We start from the raw sequence: 25,338 nt of genomic DNA on the forward strand, positions 1-25,338 counted from the left end.
GAAAGGGGAACTCAAAAAATAGCAACAAAAGAAGCAAACATATAGGAAAAGGCAGGGCAGAAAGGACAGAGTGATATGATTAACATGGTAAACCAAGGCCAACTATCAAAGACCTAGACATCAGAACAGAAATTCTAAAATCTCAATCTTTACCTCACCTTCACTGGAAACAGAAGGAAAAGTATTTGGTGGGATAGGTCAGGAAGACAGACAGGAAAGAATGCTGGATGACTAAATATGTAGGGGGAACTTGGGAGACAAAGTTAGAAAGAGTGATCACAAGATGAAACTTGAAGTGAGGGTGGTATACTGCACCAAAGCAAGGGACTCTGGGAATGGAATGGAATGGAATAGGTGGTCTGGGGGAGAGAGAGTGTTTGGGTTCCTTGATGAGTGGGGGCAGACAAGAGTATATAGCAGATACCTGTTACACAGAACTGGGAACATGTATATACACACATGTTCATGTGTATAGACAAATGTTCATTAACATATCAATAATTATTTTTTTAAATTAGTAAGTGATCAGTAGATGAGTCCAGTAATAAGACTTTCTCTAGCTGACTCCCATGCTCTGCCATCAATCCACAGGCTCCAGCTACTCCCATAGAAGTAGTTCAAAGATAAAACCCTGGCAAAGTTCTTTGATTTCCTACAAGTGAACTTCCACCAAAACATGTCTAGGAATATTTCCTAGTTTTGCATTCCTATAAACACATTTAGTTTCTCAAGAATATCAGAAATTTTAGTGTCAGTAAAAGTATGCTACTCAGTTGTGGAAAAAGCAAGTGAAGAGTCAAACTGATGATCACTTACTGGTCATGTCTTGTGTCAGGTATGGCTCTGTCCATCCGAAGCTTATCGCTTTCCACTTGGTTGAACTTGTTGCGGGCATAAGGGTCCTGCCCAGAGCGGACCATCGTTCCTCCAATGTAAGCTTCCTGGTTGAATTCCCGCCATCGTACTTTCCCTGAAAAGGACAGAACAGAAGGTATGGGATACCTATAATGGAGAGTAGGGTTCCTTGTACACAGATTCTGGGTATAGTGTTACTTCAAGAAATAGTACTCAGAGATAGTTGTTATGGCAATTATAATAAATAAATCAGATGAAAAAAGCCTCAGCAAGCACTATCATGTCTATGAACTGGAAAATTAAGTACTTATTGTTACAATATAGAAGTTAAAGACCTTAACCTCAAATATTTGTTCAGTGGATGAAATTCTGTCAGTACACCCACATATACATTTAACATTTAGTATAAGAGGGAATTAACATTTAGTATAAGAGGGAATTCTGGAGGACATCCAGAAACATGGCTATGGAGTAGCAGCAGTCACTTTCACTCTCCCCGGGTAACTAGAAAAAGCAATGAAAATCATCTGAAAACTCAATGAAATATCACCAGGATTTCTTTGGAAACTCACCAAGTCACAGGTTAGTACAGTGACATGTGGGTCGTGGACAAAAAGGGCATGAGGGAACCATTCCCAGGACTAAAAACCTGTGCTAAGGGACAGCCGGCATGAAACTGGGAAACTGGTCACTGAGCCGCACCACTTTCATGTCCAAGTTTAAGCAACAATGAATTTCTAAAAAGAAAAAAGAAATCACACACAAAAAAAATCACCAACTCACAACTGTGTGACTCTGAATATCAACAGAGACTGGAACAGCAGTGGGAAGACCCTATATTGAAATCAGAGACACTGACCCAGCCTGGTGACTCAGGATAAGTTCTCCCCTCCCCCAACAAAATATATGAACAGGGAAATCGAACACTTTAGCCACAGGCCTCCTGCTGGCATAAGAACAAAAGCATATTAAATATGGAATTTGAGAAATACACAGACAGCAATGATAGAAAACCCTAACAACCAGATAGACACAAATCTAGGGAAGAAACTGAGACAGAGTTCAGAAAGCTCATTAAAATTAAAAAACTTAGTGATTATTTTATAAAAGTACAGGAAAACAAAATGACTCAAATAGAACTTCAGGCCTAAAGGACACTTTGAATGAAGTTCAGGTTAAGGTAAGAGGCCTCAGAAGTAGACTTAGTCAGGTGAAGAAGAGATTATCACCATTAGAAGAGATGACCACCATACTGCGAATCTAAAACTGTTAAAGAGAAAAGTTTTAAAAAAATGAAGCACTTTTTTTTTGAAATAGAAAACACCACCAGAAAGATGAACATCAGACTTATTATGGTCCCTGAGAAAGAGCAGAGGGAAAGAGGAGTAGAGAGCACAAAGAAATTTTACCATAAAAATATTCAAATTATGGAAACCCAAAAAGGTGAACACACACCTAAATTTCTGAATCCAAAACAATACACACCAAGACACATGACTAAAACTATCCAAAATAGGAACAAGGAAAAAATAATGCAGGCTACCAAGGAAAGGAAGAAAGTCACAAACAAAGGCAGAACCATCATTTTTTCATTAGATTTCTCACCACAAACTGTAGAGGTAAAGAAAAAGTGAAGTGGCATATTCAACATATTAAAAGATAGGAATTTCCAGTCACAAATTCTGCATCCTGCTAAGTTACTCTTCAAAAATGAGGGAGAAATAAAGATCTTTTCAAACATTCAGAGAGTAAAGAAATTTGCCACTACCAATCCTGCTTTGCAAGAATTACTGAGAGGAGTCCCACATAAAAAGAAGAACCAAAGGAATTCCAACTTTTAATGAAATGATCAGTATTAAGAGTAGAACCTAGAATACAACAACAATAAACCAGACACAGGAAAGGAGTAAGCAAAATAAAGTGGCATAGTCCAGTGTTGGTGAACTAAGGCCAACTCTAGCAGATATTGTAAGTTAGACACAATAACAAAATATAGCACAAAGACAAATTAGAAACATATATACAATAGGCAATACCATTATAGAAAACCATCTGCATAAAAGAACAAATTAGGAAAAGAGTCAACATGAGCATGAACCAATCTTGAAACAAAAACCAGAATGGGGAGTTGGGCAGTAACGCTGTGGGTTAAGCGCATGTGGTGCCAAACACAAGGACCGGCATAAGGATCCCGGTTTGAGCCCCCAGCTCTCCACCTGCAGGGGAGTCACTTCACAGGTGGTGAAGCAGGTCTGCACATGTCTCTCTCTCTCCTTCTCTGTCTTCCCCTCCTCTCTCCATTTCTCTCTGTCCTATCCAACAATGACATCAACAACAACAATAACTACAACAATAAAACAACAGGGCAACAAAAAGAAGTAAATAAATAAATATTAAAAAAAAACCCAGAATGGTGATTAAGAAAACCACATTTATCAGTAATCACAATAAATATGAATGACTTAAATTTACCAGCCAAAAGATTCAGAATGACTGAACAGATTAAAAAGCCAGACCCATTTATTCTGTGTCTTCAGGAAAAACGCATCCAAAAGGAAGACAAACAGAAGCTCCAGTTGACAAGTTAGAACAAGGTATTTCAAGCCAATAATGCAAATAAAAGGGCAGGAGCAGCTATTCTAGTCTCAGATATATTAGAATTTCAGGCAAAAAGGATGAAAAGGAATGGACATAGACAGTACATATTGGCCAGAGGATCAGTCCAACAGGAAGATTTATTATATAAGCATTGTCAATATTTATGATCCCAATATATATGTATCCAAATATGTAAAAAAGATACTAACCTTAAGAGACATTGACAGCAGCATAGTATTAGTTGGAGCCCTCAACAAACCACTCACAAGAGACAAATAAATCAACAAACACAAAATCAACAATGAAACAGAAGCCTTGAATAAAGTCATAGATGAGATTAGCTTAACAAATATATTAACCTTACACTAACCCCCTGAAAAAATAACAGGTTCTCTTAAGTGCATATGGAACACACTCAACCATGTGATGAGACACAAAGACAGCCTTAGTAAATATGTGAATATTAAAATCATAGAAAGTGGGAGTTGGGTGGTAGTGCAGCGGGTTAAGCACACGTGGCGCAAAGCACAAGGACTGGGCATTAAGGATCCCGGTTCAAGTCCCCAGCTCCCCACCTGCAGGGGAGTAGCTTCACAGGCAGTGGGGGAAGCAAGCCTGCAGGTGTGTGTCTTTCCCTTCTCTCCATTTCTCTCTGTCCTATCCAACATTGATGACATTAATAACAACAACAGTAACTACAACAACAATGAAAAACAACAAGGGCAACAAAAGGGAAAAATATTTTTAAAAAGATAAAAAAATCATAGAAAGTATCTATTCTGACCATGAGGTATCCTTCCACCCTCTGCAACCCACAACGACCGTGGATCCATATGACCAGAGAGATAGAGAATGGGAAGTCTATCAGGGGAGGGGATGGGATATGGAGAGCAGGTTGTGGGAATTCTGTGGAACTGTACCCCTCTTATTCTATGGTTTTGTTAATGTCTCCTTTCTTAAATAAAAAAAAATCAACTACAGAAAGAAAGAAATAAACCTAAACTATGGAGACTGAAAAATACTTCTGAATAATATCTGGGTCACTGAAGAAATCAAAAGAGAAACTGAAAATTACTCAGAGAAAAATGAAAACACCAACTACCAAACCCTGTGGGATGAAGCAAAAGTTGTCTTAAGAGGGAAGTTTATAGCAATACAGGCTCATATTAACAAACAACAAAGATCTTGTGTAAGCTCCCTAAACATTTCAACTAAGCCAGCTAGAAAAGGAGCAACAAAGAGAAGCTAAGTCAGCAGGAGAAAGGAAATAGTCAGAACCAGAGAAGAAATTAATACAATAGAATTCAGAAGGATGAATTAATTAATTTTATAATTGTTTCCATTTTGTTCGCTGTGACTGGCCTGTTCATATTTTCCCAATACACTTTGTGTAATTTTGGAAGTTTGAAAGTATCCAGGAACTCTTTCATATCTTACAGGTTCTCTAGCTTGGTGGTATATATTTGTTCATAGAAGTACTGTAGCATGATATACTAAATTACTTTGGTGTCTGTTGTGATATCTCCTCTTTCATTTACAATCCTATTTGAGACTTTCCCTTTTTTTGTTTTGTGAGTTCTGGTGGTGGGAATTGTTTGGAGTTGTACCCCTCTTATCCTACGGTTTTGTTAATGTTTCCTTTTTATAAATAAAAAAATAATTTAAAAAATGTGAGCCAAAGAACTAAACAGTTTTTTAATAAAGAGCTACTCATGGCCCACAGACAGATGAAATACTCCATTTCACTTATCATTGAAGTTATGCAAGTTAAAACTACACTGAGATACAATCTCACACCTGAAAGAATGCTTTACATCGCGAAACCAGAATGAAAGGTGTTCGAGAGGTTGTAGAGAAAACAGAACTCTGCTTCACTGTTGATGGGTATGCAAACTGGTACAGCCTCTTTGGAAGACTGTATGGACAGTCCTTAAACACATAAAACTGAATTATCTTATGATCCAGAAATAGCATTTATCCAGTGGACACTCAAACATTAATTAGAAGAGATACATGAACCTCTATGTCCATAGCTCCATTACTCACAATAGTCAGAGTGGAAGCAGCTTAAATTACCATCATCAGATGACTAGCTAAAGAAGTTATGGGATATATATTCCATGGAATATTACTCTGCAATCAAAAAAGATGATATTGTATCCTTTGGGAGAAAATGAATGGATGTAGAGGTGACTATGCTTTGTGAAGTAAGTAAAGCAATGAAAGACAACTACCAGATGGTTTCACTCATATGTGGAATATAGATATTTGCTTCATATGAACTTGCCAAAAAAAAAATCCAAACAAAACAGAAGAAAACTTGTGAAAACTATGGTAGTCATCCTTGGGAGGCTGGAGGGTGGGGCTACATGTGTTAATGGTGGGTTTTGTGTGGAACTATATACTTTAATCTTATAATAATTTTACAACCTGTTAATAACAAATAAAAGAATTTTCAAAAAGGGAATTTTTATCTACTGCTCCACCTTTCTGAAGATTATGATAATGTCCACAAGTATTACAAACTAGGCTACTCAGCTGATCAGATTAGTTTAATGAAGAGATACTCATGGCCCACAGACACATGAAATGCTCCATTTATCATTGAAGATATGCAAATTAATATTACATTGAGATACAGTCTCACACCTGTTTCAAAATTTCATGCACAGGTATTCCAAGAACACTAGAGTAGGAAGGTTTATTTACTTATTTATTTATTACTAAGTAGAGAAAATGGCACTGTTAGAAGAATCTAGAGGAAAGAACACTATTTGATGGGATAAATTCAGACAATCCTGGGTGTAATAAAATCTGAGTGAGGGAAATGAGCCAAGGTATTTGTGCTTAAAAAGAGGGAAAAGGATAGAAGAAAGATGGAGTATTAAAGTAAGAGAAACTTCAGAGCCTCATATATACCTGGATTTAATTTTAATTTTATTTCTGGACTTCTGGGTGGTTTCACTACTCATGGCTTGACTTTTACTCATTCAGAGAGAGGGAAAGATACTATAGTACTGGGGTCTCCCTCACTCATCAAGTCTAGGCTGAGGTCACGGCAAGGTATGTGCTATATCCAGTAAAGTAAGCTATCTCTCAGGTTCCTGCTCCCTGGATTGAAATTATGACTTACCACTTGCTATCTAGATCATTTTGAACAATTATGTCTTTGAAAATCAGTTTTTGCAGGACTAGATAACTGATTTTCTAAAAGGTTTTCTTTGTATTCTTTTTTTTAATATTTATTTTATTTATTTATTCCCTTTTTTTGCCCTTGTTGTTTTATTGTTGTAGTTACTATTGTTGTTGTCGTTGTTGGATAGGACAGAGAGAAATGGAGAGAGGAGGGGAAGACAGAGAGGAGGAGAGAAAGATAGACACCTGCAGACCTGCTTCACTGCCTGTGAAGCGACTCCCCTGCAGGTGGGGAGCAGGGGTTCCAACCGGGATCCTTATGCTGGTCCTTGTGCTTTGCGCCACCTGCGCTTAACCCGCTGTGCTACAGTCCGACTCCCTTTCTTTGTATTCTTTTCTCCATTTTTATTAGTGAGCTACCACAAGTTTTACAAAATCATTAAAATATCAAGGGTATAATTTCACAACTTCACATGGCTGGATCGGTGGTCTATGTTACCACAAACTCCACAATATTTTTGTGTCCCTCTCCTCCCTTCCCAACTAGCCCCCCACCTGCAAAACACCATAGTTCTCAGAAAGTTGAAAAGACAGTTTGGCTACCATTTTTCATTGAAAGTGTCTCCATGGAAATTTAATTTGCCATTTCCATACATACAGTAATCCCCTCTCTAGTAAAAGAAAATAATAAAAATCAACTCTGTTCTATGAAGCATAATAACAGTTAAGTAGTTATTAAGCATACTGACAAAATATAAGACATTAAGGGACAGAAAGATTTTGGCTGCTATTTTATTATGAGGTTATCTCTCAAATAGGATGATTTTGAGTGGGCATCTGAATAAAGGGAGACAGTGGGCCATGTTGTCCTCTGGAGGCATGGCACACAAGATACTGCACTGGGGACTACAATACAAAGGCTCTGGAGTAGAAAACAGTCCAGGAACCTGTAAGAAAGTCAGTTAAAAAAAAAAAAAGTCAGTTTAACCAAAAAGAACCTGTGAGGTAATCAACATAAAAATGAAAGTAGGGCTTCTGACAGGAACCTGTAAAAAGCAAATATGTATTGGCAAGAGCTTTTCTCTGGCAAGCCCACTCACACACTGGGTTAATGTAACTAATACATGTATCTCCATATGTACTTTCCTAACATGGGTCCCTTACACATAATAAAACAATGGTATATTACTTTCTCAATTTCAGAAAAGAGGAAACCCTAGATTTGTTCAGAAGCAGAGAGTAAATTTTTTTATTAAACACTTCTTGTTTCAATTGTCCTATGAGGTCAAAACACCCATCTCATCTGAGCTGTGGAAATGAGGCATGGGGTCACAGAGGCCTGGCGTCTCAAATGGGAAAGAAATTCTAAAACTCATGAGTTCCCTGGCTACAGCAATGATCCTGTGGCCCTCATAAAAGTTTGGCTATAGGAGCCAGTTGTAGTGTAGAATTTTATTCCCCCTAAAATAAAATCTTTCTGAAGAATTTTCTTTCTAAACATGGTTTCCATGCTAAGAAAGCTGAGAAATATTTGTTGGCCTCTGCCCACCTTCCTGCCTTTAACTTCACAAGCTCTTCTCAGGCATCATGAATGAGAGAAAACAAAACAAACAGCACCCATCCATGTTCAAGAACACTTAAATTCTGGGAGATGGAGGAGAGAGACAACAATAAAATAATCACACTAGGGCGTGTCCCGAGACGCCTGGTGTGGCGCGCGAGCCTGCCTGTGCGCGGCGGGAGCGAGCGCGCGAGCTCGGCAGGTTCAGGGTTTCCCGGCTTCCCGCTGGCTTCTCAGGATTCGACTTCCGGAGGCGGAGCTACGAGCAGCAGATCGCTTTCTCTCCTCTCCTCTCCTCTCCTCTCCTCTCCTCTCCTCTCCTCTCCTCTCCTCTCCTCTCCTCTCCTCTCCTCTCCTCTCCTCTCCTCTCCTCTCCTCTCCTCTCCTCTCCTCTCCTCTCCTCTCCTCTCGGATCAACTAGGAATACCAAAGGAGACCACCGGACCGAAAACAAGACAGGACTATAATGACCACAGGAACCCAGTAAATCACCCGTGAGTACAAACACGCGTGGCTGGTGATAGAGAGGAGAGAGGGGCCTAAGGAGAGATTAAGTGACTGCTAACAGTTCGACAGTTTGTCAGTGGAGACACCACCTCCAGTCTGTTCCACCAACAAGGGGACAGCTGAAGGGAGGAAAGGACTCCCCAGAGACTCACCAAGTACAACTCTGAATCTCCATTGCTACTACCCTCAGAATCTGGAGCAGCAACAGGGAGGGACACCAGGGCACAGAGATCTAACCGGGAAACTCAGGAGAAGACCTATACCTCGGTGGCATAGCTGAAGGGCTGTGAAAGTCTCTTTGCATAACCACTGGATTATCTCTGCCACACCCTGCTTTATCTCTTGGTCAGGAGTCATTGATTAAGCTAAGAAACCTATTGATAGTTTAAAAGCCCTAAGGCTACCATAGCCTACAGGGGAAAAAAAAAAGGCTTTTACACCACTGAACTCCAACTCAGGGATTGAAAAAACTGTTAACTTATATAAAATGGTTAAAACAACAAGAAAAAATAATGGAGACTCGAACCAGGACAAGAGTCCAGCTAAAAGTCCTCTAGAGGGCGAAGCACAAAATGAGTTCAACATCCAAACATTAGCTAAGGAAATAATAACAGGAGTGAGTAAAGAATTTGAAAAAATTGTAATCAGAACTGCAGGAACAACAAATGAGAATATGGAAGAAAATTCTAATAATCTCATGGTTATTAGAGAGCTGAAAGCTGAAAAAAAAAAAAAAGAAGTAGAAACGCAAAGCAGAAATTGACTGAATTTGGAGTATGGCACCAAAGTAAGAAAGCAGAAGTATACTAGAGTTTGCAGTGAGTACCTCCCTAATACTTCCTCTCCACTTTTCCAAGCTTTGGGTCCATGATTGCTCAACAATTTGTTTGGCTTTGTATGTTAACTCTCTTTTCAGTCACCAGGTTCCAGGTGTCATCAGGATGCCGGCCAGACTTCCCTGGATTTAAGACACCACCAATGTGTCCTGGAGCTCAGCTTCCCCAGAGACCCATCCTACTAGGGAAAGAGAGAGGCAGACTGGGAGTATGGACCGACCAGTCAACGCCCATATTCAGCGAGGAAGCAATTACAGAAGCCAGACCTTCTACCTTCTGCAACCCTCAATGACCCTGGGTCCATGCTCCCAGAGGGATAGAGAATGGGAAAGCTATCGGGGGATGGGGTGGGATATGGAGATTGGGCAGTGGGAATTGTGTGGAGTTGTACCCCTCCTACCCTATGGTTTTGTTAATTAATCCTTTCTTAAATAAAAAAAAAAAAGAAAAAAAATAATCACACTAGGGGCTACAAAGCAGCAGCAGCAGCTGTGCTTCTCCCTTCCCTCCCCTCTCCTCTCTTCTCCCCTTCAACTAGGAATATCAAAGGAGAACACTTGGGACCTTAACAAGACAGGACTAGAATGACTTTGGGAACCCACGAAATCACCAGTGAGTGCAACTTGTGGATCCTGGACAGAGAGGAGACTAAGGAGAGATTCCTGGGGCTAAGCCCTGTATCTACTCCCAAGCAGCTGGTAACAGTCCAGCAGATTACCTGATGAGGCGCCACCTCCAGTCTGTTTAACTAACGAAAAGACTGCTGAAGGGAGAAGACTCAACAAATGCAACTGTGAGTCTCCATTGCTACTGCCCCTTGGAGGCTGGAGTAGCAGCCAGAGACCAAGTACTAATATGGGGTGGGCAGAGAACTAGCTGGGAAACTCAGGAGATCTATACCCTGGTGGGCTGGAGTTGAGGCTATATAGTGAGAACCTTTCCACATTGTTTTCCTGATGACTTGGGGAAACATGGCAAATAACTGCTACAGAACCCACAGAGTACAAATGGGACTTCTTTGGAAACTCACAGGGCAAAGTACTTCCAGCTTGACTCTAACTGTTGAAAAAACAACTGGATAGAGCCTGGCACTTTGGATCCTCAGGGTGTGGTAGTCTCTCTGCATAACCACTGTGTTACCTCCCCCACTCTGATTTATCCCTAGGTTAAAGTGATTAAACTAAGAAGCCTACATATAGTTAAAAAGCCCTGAGGCTCCCATAGCCTACAGAGAGGAAAAAGAACAAAGGATAAACAGCTGCTGTGCTTCAACTCTGGGATTGAGATAACATTAAAACAACTGTTAATTTCCACAACTGTGAACTTGTTTAAGTACTTTACTTAAACACAAGTGAGTCCAGGCAAGAGTGACCAGTAATTTGAAAAGCACTAAAAGAAGGACCACATAACATACTATATAGAATGGTTAAACCAAGAAGTAATATTAGAGAAATGAACCAGGCCAAAAGTCCAGCTAAAAGCCCCCTAAAGGCTGAAGCACAAAACAATGAGGTCAATATCCAAATGCTAGTTAAGGAATTAATCACAAGAGTGAGGAAAGAGGTTGCAAGTATAGATATCAGAAGTGCCGACACAATACATGAGACTCTGGGGAAAAAAACAACACTAATTATCTCAAGGTAATTAGCTGAAAACTGAAATAACTGAGATAAGAGCCCAACCAGCTGAACAAACTAATACTATCAGAACAGGGCAAAAAAAAAAAAAAAATAGATGAACTCCAGAAAACAGCAGGGGGAAAGAGAACAGAATAAATGAAGTTGAAAACAAAATGAGCAAGATCAAGGATGAATTAGATAAAACTAAGAAAGAAGAGATCTCAAAAAGAGATTAAGAAATGCTGAAAACAACAACAGAGACATATGGGATGACTTCAAAAGAAATAATATACACATTATTGGCTTACCAGAGGAAGAAAGAGAGGGAGAAGAAGAAAGCATTCTTCAGGCCATAATAGATGAGAACTTCTCTAGTCTAGACTAAATGGATTAAACATTTAACAATAAACAAAATATTAGCAATAGTCCCAAAATGTGGAAGCCCAACAGTATACTTAAGAACTACTGGGTCAAAGAAGAAATGAAGAAATCAAAATGATTCAAGAGTTCAATAAAAATGAAGACACAGGGTATCAAAATATTTGGGACACAAATAAGGCAGTTCAGAGAGGGAAGTTCATAGCCATACAAGCACACAGTAGGAAACAAGAAAAAGCTCAAATAAACAATCTGACTGCACACCTCAAAGACCTAGAAGAAGAACGAAGGAACCCTAAAGCAACCAGAAGGACAAAATAACTAAAGTCAGGGCAAAAATAAATAACATTGAGAATAAAAAAAAACATACAAAAGATCAACAAAAATAAATTTGTTTCTTTAAAAGAGTAAAGAAAATTGACAAACCCTATGCCAGATTCACAAAAGAGTGAGAAGACTCAAATAAATTGGATTGTAAATCAAAGAGGAGATATCACAACTGACACCACAGAAATTCAACATATGTGAGGCTTCTATGAACAACTATATGCCACCAAATTAGAAAACATGGAAGAAATGAACAATTTCCTAGATACCTACAAACCTGCAAAATTAAATAAAGAGGAACTAGATAATATGAACAGACCTATCACAGCCAACAAAATTGAGAAGGTTATCAAAAACCTTCCCAAGAATAAAAGTCCTGGACCAGATGGCTTTACAAATGAATTCTACAAAACCTTCAAGGAAAAGTTAATATCTCTACTTTTAAAACTCTTCCAGAAGATTGATGACACAGGAATACTCCCTTCCAGCTTCTATGAAGTCAATATTACTTTGATACCAAAAGCAGACAGGGACACAACCAAAAAAGAAAACTACAGACCAATAACTCTGATGAACATGTATGTTAAAATAGTGAACAAAATTTTAGCCAACCAGATACATCAATATATTAAAAATATTTTTCATCATGACCAAGTGGGGTTTATCCCAGGGATGCAAGGTTGGTTTAATATACGTAAATCAATCAATGTGATCCACCACATCAATAAAAGCAAGACCAAAAACCACATGGTAATATCAATAGATGCAGAAAAGCCTTTGACAAACCCAACATCCCTTCATGATCAAAATGCTACAAAAAAAATGGGAATAGATGGAATAGTCCTCAAAATAGTGGAGTCTATATATAGCTAACCTACAGCCAACATCATACTCAATGTTGAAAAACTGGAAGCATCTCCCCTCAGATGAGGTACTAGACAGGCCTCCCACTATCACCATTACTATTCAACATAGTGTTGCAAATTCTTGACATAGCAATCAGGCAGGAGCAAGGAATTAAAGGGATACAGATTGGAAGAGAGGAAGTCAAACTCCCTATTTGTGGATGACATGATAGTATACATAGAAAAACATCAAGAATCCAGTAAAAAGCTTTTGGAAATCATCAGGCAATACAGTAAGGTGTCAGGCTACAAAATTTACATATAAAAATCAGTGGCATTCCTCTATGCAAACACTAAGTTAGAAGATGAAATCCAGAAATCAATTCCTTTTACTATAGCAACAAAAACAACAAAATAGGAATAAACCCAACCAAAGAAGTGAAAGACTTGTATATTGACAATTATGAGTCACTACTCAAGGAAATTGAAAAAGACACGAAGAAGTGGAATGATATTCCATGTTCATGGGGTGGAAGAATTAACATCATCAAAATAAATATACTACCCAGAGCCATATACAAATTTGATGCTATCCCCATCAAGATCCCAACCCCAGTTTTTAGAATAACAGAACAAATGCTGTAAGTGTTTATCTGGAACCAGAAAAGACCTATAATTGCAAAAAGAATCTTGATAACAAAGAATAGAACTGGGGAGTTGGGTGTAGTGTACATGGCGCAAAGTGCAAGGATCAGCTTAAGGATCCCGGTTCGAGCTCCTGGCTCCCCACCTGCAGAGGCGTTCCTTCAAAGGTAGTGAAGCAGGTCTGCAGGTGTCTATTTTTCTCTCCCCCTCTCTGTCTTCCCCTCCTCTCTCCATTTCTCTCTGTCCTATCTAACAACAATGATATCAGTAACAACAACAATAATAACTATAACAACAATAAAAAGACAAGGGCAACAAAAGGGAAAATAAATTTAAAAATTTTTTTTAAAGCATTAAAAAAAAAAAAAAATCCAAAGAACAGAACTGGAGGCGTCACACTTCCAAATCTCAAATTGTATTATAGGGTGCTGTGACTCCAACAGGAGTTTGGGACTATTAGCATGTGAATGACATCAGCCTGAGGCCTGACACACAAAGATGAGAAGGTGGCACTTTTTAGCTGCTGCTTCTTCTTCTGGTTAGAATCATCTCAGCAGAGGTGCTCAAGGTATCTGCCATGGCTACTTCTCCTGGGAACTGAACACGTGTGACTCTGGCAGTCAGTAAACCTTTAGACCCCTCTACAGCCATAAGCAACCTTTACCAGAGCTGATAATTGTTTATCTTATGCAACTAAACTTTTGATAACTATTCTCAGATTTTGTGGACCTAGCGTACCCTTAACCCTTGATGATAACTACTTATTTTACCTGTTTCACCCTAATAAACCTTTATTGTTTAAACCTGTTCCCAGCTCCCCACTGTGAATCCTTTTAAGTGCTTTTTTAAGATAAATAACAATGAGGCCACTGTAATCAAAATTGGTTGGTACTGGAACATGAATAGATCCACTGATCAGTGGAATAGAATTGAGAGCCCAGAAGTTAAGTCCCCATACCTATGGACATCTAATCTTTGACAAAGGTGCCCAGACTAGTAAGTGGGGAAAGCAGAGTCTCTTCAAAAAACAGTGTTGGAAAAAAGGGGTTGAAACATGCAGAAGAATGAAACTGAACCACTATATTTCACCAAATACAAAAGCATTTTCCAAGTGGATCATTGGACCTGGATGTTAGACTAGAAACTACCAGATACTTAGACAAAAATATTGGCAGAACTGTTTTCCGCATAAATTTTAAAGGCATCTTCAATAAAACAAATCCAATTACAAAGAAGACTAAGGCAAGAATAAACCAGTGGTACTACATCAAATTAAAAAAAGCTTCTGAATAGCAAAAGAAACCAATACCCAAACAAACAGACACCTCACAAAATGGGAGATCTTTACATGCCATACATACATCAGACAAGAGTTTAATAACTACAATATATAAAGGGGAGTCGGGCGGTAGTGTTAGTATGCTTCTAGTTCTGCTTCTGGGATCCCTTCTGTTACACTGCTTGACGTTGTGGTCTATTTACATGGTCATTCTGTTACATTGGTTTGGTCTCACTCCTCCTGCCTCCGGGAGATTTTGGTTTAGTCCTTATTAGTTGGTGCTTCTTCCTTCTCCCCACCCCCTATCCTACATACTTCCTGGGTTTCTGACACTGCGGCCAGAGGAGAAGAAAGACAAAATTGGGTGGTGATTAGATTAGATTAGTATTTTGAATCGTTTGCTCGCAAATAAAGAAATACTGCTTCTCTGCTCAGTCGTGTGTCCCTGGTCATCTGTCTCCTGCCGCGAAGCTAGCCTGGCATGCTGGCACTGTGAACTATGACTGACATATGGCGCCACAACGTGGGACCCTACCTGTCCATCCCCCAGATAAGTGAAGACATTTGGCTACCTATCCCCTATGGGCTGCTTTTTTACTTGTGAAGAGGTTTCTAAAGGCCTCTGCCCTTTCTTCATGAGACTGTTTCTCTGTTTCTGGAACATTTTGCTCTGGGCCACACTCTGGTTTCCGCCCGCTGCCTGCCTGCAGGTGCCTGCTCACTGCTGCAGGGCGAGGGGCGGGGCTCGGAGACATGCTGCCGCCACCGCCGGCACAGCTGCCACAGCCTCGGGAGCCAGGAGCAGGGCAACGGGCATGGCAGGCAGAGCTGCAGCCTATCCTGGCACCCGCCCCAGGGCACCTTGGCCCGCGCCTTCTACACAGCCAGCCTGCCCGCCCTCCTGCTATGAAGTTTGGGCAGATCCCGGACCACCTGGAGACCGCCGGCTCCCTGATGGGACTGGGCCCCCTGGCCGAGATCCCCAGGATTTGTTTTATTGAAGATGCCTTTAAAATTTATGCGGAAAACAGTTCTGCCAATATTTTTGTCTAAGTATCTGGTAGTTTCTAGTCTAACATCCAGGTCCTTGATCCACTTGGAATTTGCTTTTGTATTTGGTCTGAAGGCAGAGGAGCTAGAATACGCAGAGATCCGTGCAGTGATCGCAACCTCCAATTCCTGGAGCTGAAGTTGGGTAAGAAGCCACCACCAGACAACGCACCCCCCAAACAACTAAGACAGTACAGATCTAAATTCATGTTTAAAATGATATGTCTTCGTAACGAAAGTTTTTCTCCTTGTGTATTGAAGACCATGTTTATGTGTGTGTTTGAAGTTTGGTAACATTAACTTTAAGGTTAAAAATGTAACTTTAAGGCTATATTCTTACCAGGCAAAGTTAAATGAAAAAGGTTTTCAACATAATTCTCATAAAGGTAAAATTAACTTACATTTAAAGTCTGAGGTAAAAATTAGTTAAAAATCAATATATTTTAACTAAGTTGGTCTAAAAAAACCTGTGCACACCTAGGGTGTGTCTCCATCTTGTATGGGTGTAATGAAGGGTAAAAAAAAAAGACGCTGTTGATATGTGAAGCTCTCAAATACCCTCTCAATTAGAAATGGTGGATTGCACAATGGTTATGCTAGTGATTCTCATTCCTGAGGCTCTAGCAGTGGTTCTTTGCCTTACCACATTTTATTGTGCTTAAATTGGTTAAACAGCCTTAAAATGAAATGAAAAAGACCTTCCAAATTTATAAAAATACCTAAACCAATTATAATCATCAAGTTATCAATTGTGGTAAACTTCTAACCTGCTACAAGTTTTTTTTCATAAGTAAGTAAATTGCAGCTGTCAAGTTCTCTACAGAAACGCGGAATTCCAGAGGCTGACCTTCGTCATGCAACAATTCACCCCCCAGCAATTCTTCAGTGGACATCTGCTTTGAACTGGCACTTCTATCGGACTTAGTGGTAAACAACTCTACAGTAGCTTCCCTTTATGCTGCTGGGTTTCTCAAAGACTGACTGCAGCCAGTTACCTTGGGACTCTATAGGCCATACCTCCCTCCTTGCTAGGTAATGCCCACAGAGGCAGGAAATACCCGTCGAGGCAAGAAAATCCCTCAGAGGCAGGAAATGTCCTTTAGCTTGATAAAGCCTTGCCCACAGAAGCAAGAAACGCCCCCCTTGGCATCGCACTGGTTCTTGTTGCTCACTTACTTGTTCCTCCATGTTTATGCCAATTTTTTTTTTTTGAAAATGCCTGTACGATATAGCTTTCTGTTCACCCCACACTCCTGATACTATTGTCAATTAGTTAAAAAGAAACGGAAGAATTGTTGGTATGCTTCTAGTTCTGCTTCTGGGATCCCTTCTGTTACATTGCTTGACGTTGTGGTCTATTTACACGGTCATTCTGTTACATTGGTTTGGTCTCACTCCTCCTGCCTCCAGGAGATTTTGGTTTAGTCCTTATTAGTTGGCACTTCTTCCTTCTCCCCACCCCCATCCTACATACTTCATGGGTTTCTGACACTGTGGCTGGAGGAGAAGAAAGACAAAATTGGATGGTGATTAGATTAGATTAGTTTTTTGAACCGTTCTCTTGTAAATAAAGAAATACTGCTTCTCTGCTCAGCCGTGTGTCCCTGGTCATCTGTCTCCTGCCGCGAAGCTAGCCTGGCATACTGGCGCCGTGAACTATGACTGACAAGGTAGCACAGTGGGTTAAGTGCAGGTGGCGCAAAGCGCAAGGTCCAGCGCAAGGATCCCGATTTGAGCCCCCGGCTCCCTACCTGCAAGGGAGTCTCTTCACAGGTGGTGAAGCAGGTCTGCAGGTGTCTGTCTTTCTCTCCCCATCTCTTGTCTTCCCTCCTCTCTCTATGTCTCTCTGTCCTATCCAACAATGACGACAACAATAATAACTACAACAATAAAACAGCAAGGGCAACAAAAGGGATTAAATAAATACACATTAAAAATAAAATAAATAAAATAAAATATACAAAGATCTTATCAAACTTAACAAGAAAACAAATGACCCCATCAAAAAATGGCGAGAGGACATGGATATTCACCGCAGAAGAGATCCAAGAGGCTGAGAAACACATGAAAAAATGCCCCAAGTCATTGATTGTCAGAGAAATGCAAATAAAGACAATAATGAGATACCACTTCACTCCTGTGAGAATGTCATACATCAGAAAAAGTAGTAGCAACAAATGCTGGAGAGGTTGTGAGGACAAAGGAACCCTCCTGCAATGCTGGTGGTTACATCAATTGGTCTAATCCCTGTGGAGAGCAGTCTGGAGAACTCTCAGAACAGTAGAAATGGATCTAGCCTATGATCCTGCAATTCCTCCCCTGGAGATATATCCTAAGGAATCCAACACACCCATCCAAAAATATTTGTGTATACTTATGTTCATAGCAGCACAATTTGTAATAGCCAAAACCTGGAAGCAAGCTAGGTGTCCAACAGCAGATGAGTGGTTGAGCACGTTGTGGTATATATACACAATGGAATATTAATACTACCCAGCTATTAAACATGGTGATTTCACTATTTAAAAATTTTTTTTTTATATTTATTTACCCTTTTGTTGCCCCTTTTTTTATTGTAGTTATTACTATTGTTATTGATGTCATCATTGTTAGGGCAGAGAGAAATGGAGAGAGATGGGGAAGACAGAGAGAGGGAGAGAAAGACACCTACAGACCTGCTTCACTGCCTGTGAAGCAACTCCCCTGTAGGTGGAGAGCCGGGGCTTGAACTGGGATCCTTACACTGGTCCTTGTGCTTTGCATCACATGCGCTTAACTAGCTGCGCTACTGCCCGACTCCCAATTTCACTATTTTAATCCCATCTTGGATGGAGCTTGAAGAAGTCTGGTTAAGCCGGGGCCGGGTAGTGGCACAGCTGGTTGAGGGCAAGTATTACAATGCACAAGGACCCGGTTCGAGCCCCTGGTCCCAACCTGCAGGGGGAAAGCTTTATGAGTAGTGGAGCAGGGTTGCAGGTGTCTCTCTGTTTCTCTCCCTCTATATCACCCCCCCATCTTGATTTCTGGCTGTCTCTATCCAATAAATAAAGAAAAAAATAGATGTATGGTTAAGTGAAATAAGTCAGAAACAGAAAGATGAATATGGGATGATCTCACTCATAGGCAGAAGTTGAAAAACAAGATCAGAATAAAAAACACTAAGTATTTTTATTAAAAAAAAAAAAAAAAAAGGTAAACACTAAATAGAACCTGGACTGGATCTGGTTTATTACACCAAAGTAAAAGACTCTGGGGTGGGTGGGCGGTGGGGGAGAATACAAGTCCTGGAAAAGGATGACAGAAGACCTAGTGGGGGTTGTATTGTTATGTGGAAACCTGAGAAATGCTATGCATGTACAAACTATTGTATTTACTGTCGAATGTAAAACATTAACTCCACGAGGGTCTGGCAGGTAGTGCAGTGGGTTAAGCACATGTGGCCCAAAGTGCAAGGTCCAACTAGTGCAAGGATCCTGGTTTGAGCCCCCGGCTCCCCAACTTCAGGAAGGGGTCGCTTTTCAAGTGGTTAAATAGGTGTTTATCTTTCTCTTCCTCTCTCTTGATTTCTCTCTGTCCTATACAACAATAGCAATAACAACAACAACAACCACAACAACAATAAAAAAACAAGCGCAACAAAATGGAAAAAAAAATAGCCTCTAGAATCAGTGGATTCATGGAGCCCCATCAATTTGTGGAGGCAAAAAAAAAAAAAAAAAAAAAGAAAAAAAAAATTAATCCCCCAATAAGGGAAAAAAATTTATACACACACACACATTTCTTCCAAAAAAAATAGTAATAACAAATATTTTATTTAAAACAGTATGAAGGGTTCTATTGGTGAGGAAACAGATGTCTCTCTAGAGACCTGAAAGAATCTGATAGAGATGAGTTGGGAGAGGGACCAGTGAAGGCTTTCCTGAAAAATAGGTATTTGAGGTAAGAGGTCAGAACTGGGAATAATATAGGAGAAAATCTGTGATTTCACAGAAATTTTCTTCAACTTCCAAAGCTAGTCTGAACTCACACAGCACCCCACAGTGGCTCCTACATTCTTATAGGAGTTGCCTTGCTTTGTGTTAATTTCTAAAATTACAACACTATTTTTTCTGGATTGTAGATGATAGATGGTTTTTATTTCATAATAGCTTTGCAATAAGCTAGAACACAGCAACTTACAGACATGTTTAACTATGATACTCATATATGACCTAGATGCCATGATAGTAGCACAGACACAAAACTAAAATGATGGGACACCCTTACTACATGTGAGCAGATCGTCTATTTTGTAGATGTGTGTTACTCATGAAACTGACTTCATACTCTATAAGGGGCAAACCATTACAGAAATCAGTCATTTCTGTATTATATAGAACTGCTAGGGTTGGTGTCACCCCAGGAGGTAGTGGCAGGAAAAAACAGACTTCACATTTGTCAAGCCTAGGCAAAAAGGAATGCAGCCAGATGTGTAAACAATTGAATATCTGACAGAAATATGCTAGACATAAACAATCAAAATAGTGACCAGGAAGGTGGCTCAGCATGTAGATGCTTTGCTTGTGTGAGGTCTCATGTTTGCTCCACGTATGACCAAAATGTACTTTGGTCTCTCTTTCATAAAATAAGTCAATCCCAGGAAAATTAAAAAACTTAAATAGGTACAGTATCTTAAGTGTAATGACCTAAAGTTACATTCATAAATCACTTCATATTTCTATTATCTTAATATTTTTAAAAAGAACATTAAAATTTAAGAGCACTGGGAGTTGGGTGGTAGACCAGCTAGTTAAGCACATGTGGCGTGAAGCGCAGGGACCGGCATAAGGATCCCAGTTCCAGCCCTGGCTCCCCACCTGCAGGGGAGTTGCTTCACAGGTGGGTCTGCAAATATCTCTCTCCCTCTCCCCCTCTATTTTCCCCTCCTTTCTCCATTTCTCTCTGTCCAATCCAACAATGATGACATCAACAACAATAAAAAAGAGGGGGCAACAAAAGGGGAAATAAATAATGAAAAAATTAAGAGCATTTTATAACAAAAATACATGAATGAAAAATACCCCAAAGATACAAAACTATACATAACAAGGCAGAAACTAGCTCATCATAAAAATGACAGGAAAACAGAACACAAAATTAAATATCATAAGAAAGAAAGAGAATATTACCAGAAGAGTAGTTGTGAAAACAGTCTGAGGTTATGAGGTTATGAGGTTATGAGGTTATGAAAATATTTATGAGGAAATTATTTTCCAGAAGACTGACTTCTCTTCAGTGTAGTGTTCAAAGCTAGGGAGGAACTGAGTGACATCATGAGGGTTCCAACCTTTGATTCTATAAAAAAGAGATATATACAGGTGATTATAGCTGACCCTTATATATATATAATTCATAGGCTATGGAAACTAATTCTCATTTAGTTGAAAATTACTTATAGCTTACACTGGATCCACCATATTTATGGATTCAGTAAAGTGAAATCTGTGAATTTTAAGTGGACCCCTGCAATTCAAATCATTATTTAAGGCTCCATGCCCAAGATAAGAGAATGGACACTGCTCTTCCTAACCTTCTGAGTTGTATGAAAACAGAAGAGCATGATATATAAACAATAAATATAATTCCCTAGTCACTGACTACCACATAAAACTAACTGACCTTAACAGGCAGAGCTGGTCATAGTTCCTTCTAACATATGTAAACTTCCACCACCATCCTTAGTTACAAGGGTCTCTGGAAACTGCTGAGTCCACTAGTTCCATCTGTAACTTATACTTGGGAGTTACTTCTGTAACTCACCCTGGGAAATGAGTGGGAACATAGACGGGACCCTTACCTTCAGATTCTTGTGAGCAGATGACTAGGTGAGCTTGGTTGGGGAATAAAGAAGTGCATCAAGTTCATACTCCACTGTTACTATGAATAGTACCACCTGCCTCTGAAGCTACAGTGTCTGCTAGTTGTCTATTCAAAGATCAAATCAGTTTTAATGTATATATCATAAGCATGGCTCCTTAGCTAATCACTTGAGTTGTTTTTAGAATTTCATAGTAGAGTGGTACCCTGGCAGTACTAAAGCTAAGGTAACAACAGGAGTAGAAAAAGCTGGAAGTATACCACTCTCAAAACTCACTTCAATGCCTTTTCCTTTTTGCTTCCCATACTACCTTGAGGGCCAGAGATGTTCACAAGGTCACCAACAGCTACAACTGCAGAAAGTGTCCTTCTGCTAAAGAGGAGACAAGAAGGGAGAAGAGGTATGCTCCATGAAGGCAGTATGTGAGGAACAGATTCTATACCCAAGGTGGGATGCAACTTCTTATGGCCTATTGAGTCCCAGAACCCATTTTCACAATTTTAATTTTAAATGATTCTCTTTTAAGGGGCAACTGGCAGTTTTTTTTTTTCCTACTAGCCTTTGCAGTCCTAGGCAAATATTGACTTTGGTTTTTCAGCTGTCCATTCTATTTTAGACAAAACTACTATGAGAAAGTTTTTAATTATTGAAAAGAAAAAAAGTTCACCACCTAGCTGCATAGATAGTCAATATTGAGTAAGAACACACAAAACATGAATGCAGTACAGCCTCTGGTCTTGCACTGTACTCATCTAGCTGGAAAAAGACATGCCAGTAAGTGATAAGAACAAGATGATATGGCTGTAACTAAAAACAAGGTACTCCAAAAGTGTAGGCTCAGAAAGGGACATTTGACTGGGTCTTGAGGAATGAACCAAGTGAGGGAGAGTGTAAAAAGCATGATGGAGGTATGTAAAGAGACTTTAGCACTGAGTGACAGGCAAGGAGAGGGACAAACTGTATTCAGCTCTGAGCCTCCAACCTGGCTGAAGTGCCTGGTATGAGTTGTATATTTTTCACATTCCAGGGAACACAAAGGTCTGCAGCAGGTGAATAACAATCAAATTTGCACTCCAGGAATCTAATTCTGGTTACAGGAAGATGAATGTTCAAGAGGGTGAGTTCCCAAAGCAAGGAGGTTAATGATCTCAGAGAACACTGCAACTTAGCCCCCTGCCTTCTAAGTTCCCACTCAGGAAAGTCCTGCTCTCACCTGTTTTTCTAGTAACACATCTTTCTTCCTCCAGGTCAGGCCAGTTTCTGCAAACACTGAGCCCATTAAGTCTCTGGTCATTCCAGCACCCCCCCACACCCACCCACCCTGGATGAGCAACAAGGCAAAACCCAAAGTCCCAGGTGCAGCTTCTGTGGCTGTCTTATTGTACTTCTATTAATAATATTAAGATCTAATTACTCTTCTTCTAAGTCTTACCTCCCCCCCAACTCTCTAAGTTTCCTGTGAACTATATCTTCCCATTATCCACAGACAATTAATACTGAGTGTGCTTATAAATGAGAAATAATAATAATGCTTTGTAAACAAGGCTGCTGCACTTAAGTGTGTTCATTCTATTCCTTCAGTCAACTGGACTGTCTCTCACTGTGACTGATTCTTCCAAGAAGTCTCCTCAGGTATCCCTTGCTGTGGTGTTCTTAGGGTATTCCTCCCCCTCTCTCATACAGTTCCATCCTGACCATAACTTTACTTTTCTAAAAAAAAATTATTATTGCCATCAGATTTATTGCTGAGACTTAGTGCCTGCATGACAAATCCACCATTTCCAGTGGCCATTTATCTGAGCCCCCCCCCCCATTATTTTTATTGATGAAGAGAGAGAAACTGAGAGGAAAGAGGGAATAGGAAGAGGAGTAAGGAAAAAGAGACAGACACCTGCAACATTGCTTCAATACTTGTGAAGTTTCCCCACTGTAGGTGGGACTAGTGGCTTGACCTGGGTCCTCAGATGCACCTCTCTCTCTGGCCTCCTGACCAACAGGCCTACTCTAAGAGATTCTTGAAAGTGCTTGCCATCCCTCGGTCTAGCAAAACTGTGGGGCAGCCCCCCCTGCTCTGATGCTGTGGTCTATTTACATAATCATTGTTTTGCCTGAGACCCGCCCTGCCTACAGGGTATTGGTTAATCCCACTGGTTAGAACCTTCGCAACAGCTGCTATGGAAGCTTTCTACCTTCATGTTCTTTTCTCTACCCCATCTCCTAGTCATTTCCTTTTCCCACTTGCCACTTCCAGTTAAAGATATATATAAAGGTGTTGTCTCTGATCAATAAAGGCATTGCATTGCATTCCTGCTCTGCCACCAGTTCCTCATCTCTCTCCTGCATTGCTGAGTAAGCAGCAGCCCAGGTTGGCTCCGGTGGAGTTCCCTCCAACCCAGAGAGCATGTGCCCAGGAAGAAATGCCCATGAAGCTAGCCTGGCACAAAACTTTGATGGAAGTAGAGATTGAGCCCAGCCAACTTTAACTGCTGTTGAAAACAGAGACAATCCTGCTCTACTGGTATCTTACTTGCCATTTGCCAGGGAAGATAGGTCCCAAAGAAACCTGTGTGTCCTCACAGGGTTCTGTCTTTATATTGGTCTGGATTTGAAGACATCTAAAGCAATTTCATTTAAAGCAATTTCAGATGTGTTCTTTGCATCTTTTCACCCATTTCAGTCTTCAATACCTAATTGAATTTGTCATACTCCTTTCTGTTGGATCATTATTGAAATGGAGAACAGAGAAACTGGTAAGTTCCGCTTCTTCCCCAGTCATGACCCACATTAACTTCTTCTAGGTCATCTCATCCCCACCAGCACCTGACCCAGTGGTCCCTGGTCACACTTTCCATGAGTGCTGAGGAAAACTGCCCAACAAAGTAATCTCCCACTCCCCAACCCCAATCTAGTTTAATTGGGGGACAGTTGTTGGAACATGGGTAGTTTATTTCCCCATGAAAGGTGTCTGCTTATCACTCTCATCACCAAACCAAGTCTCTCTTCACCACCATGTACTGGGTACCTAATGACTTCTTCTGTTCTATTTCTCCTTTACCCAGTCCTTTTCAATATGTCACTCCCAATCCAAGCTTTACCCTGTGATTCCTTTTCTTTGTCTTGACCTTAAGTATCATATATAAGTGAGGTCATCCTGTATTCATTGTTTTCCTTCTTGTTTATCACTCTTAACAAGATTCCTTCAAGTTCCACTCGTTATGGAAAAGAAAATTTCATAATTTCCTACAGCTAATTAGTATTTCACTGTGCCTGTATATTGTAACTTTCTTAATCAGTCATCTGCCACCAAATAACTGGGTTACTTCCAGGTTTGGGTTACTAAAGACATAACAGATTTAATACAATCCCTATGAAGATTCCAATGGGTTTCTTTAAGGAAGCAGGGCAAAAGCCACAAAAGTTTATCTGGAATAAGAAAATACCCAGGATGGCTAAAGTGATCCTGAAAAAAAAAAAAAAAAAGGTCAAGAATGGAGGCATCACATTTCCTTGCCTCAAACTATGACAGTAATCAAAACTGCCTAGTACTGGTACAAAAACAGATACACAGACCAGTGAAATAGAATTTGAAGCCCCAAAGTAAGTTCTCATATCCACAGACAACTAAAATTTGACTAGAAGGTTCAAGACATCAAATAGAGCAAGGAGTCTTTTCAACAAGTAGTACTGGGAAACTGGGGTTGAAACAAGTAGGAGAATGAAACTGTGAACACATATCACTATGAACAAAACCAACCTCAAATGGACCAAAGAAATAGCTGTTAGACCCCAAACCATCAAATACATAGAGGAAACCACTAGCAGAACACTCCATGATGTCTGCTTCAA

General features: G+C 40.0%; 1 protein-coding gene across 1 annotated transcript in view; it reads right to left on the reverse strand.

Moving 5' to 3' along the window:
* The window catches only part of GALNT2 (polypeptide N-acetylgalactosaminyltransferase 2), a 291,717-nt gene that overhangs the window by 99,310 nt on the left and 167,069 nt on the right, over positions 1-25,338 (reverse strand). The window contains exon 3 of the mRNA XM_007535130.3: positions 817-970. Coding sequence (XP_007535192.1) covers positions 817-970 — 154 coding nt within the window. The remainder of the gene's footprint in view (positions 1-816; positions 971-25,338) is intronic.

Source organism: Erinaceus europaeus, chromosome 6 (assembly GCF_950295315.1).
Source record: "Erinaceus europaeus chromosome 6, mEriEur2.1, whole genome shotgun sequence".
Classification (NCBI taxonomy): domain Eukaryota; kingdom Metazoa; phylum Chordata; class Mammalia; order Eulipotyphla; family Erinaceidae; genus Erinaceus; species Erinaceus europaeus.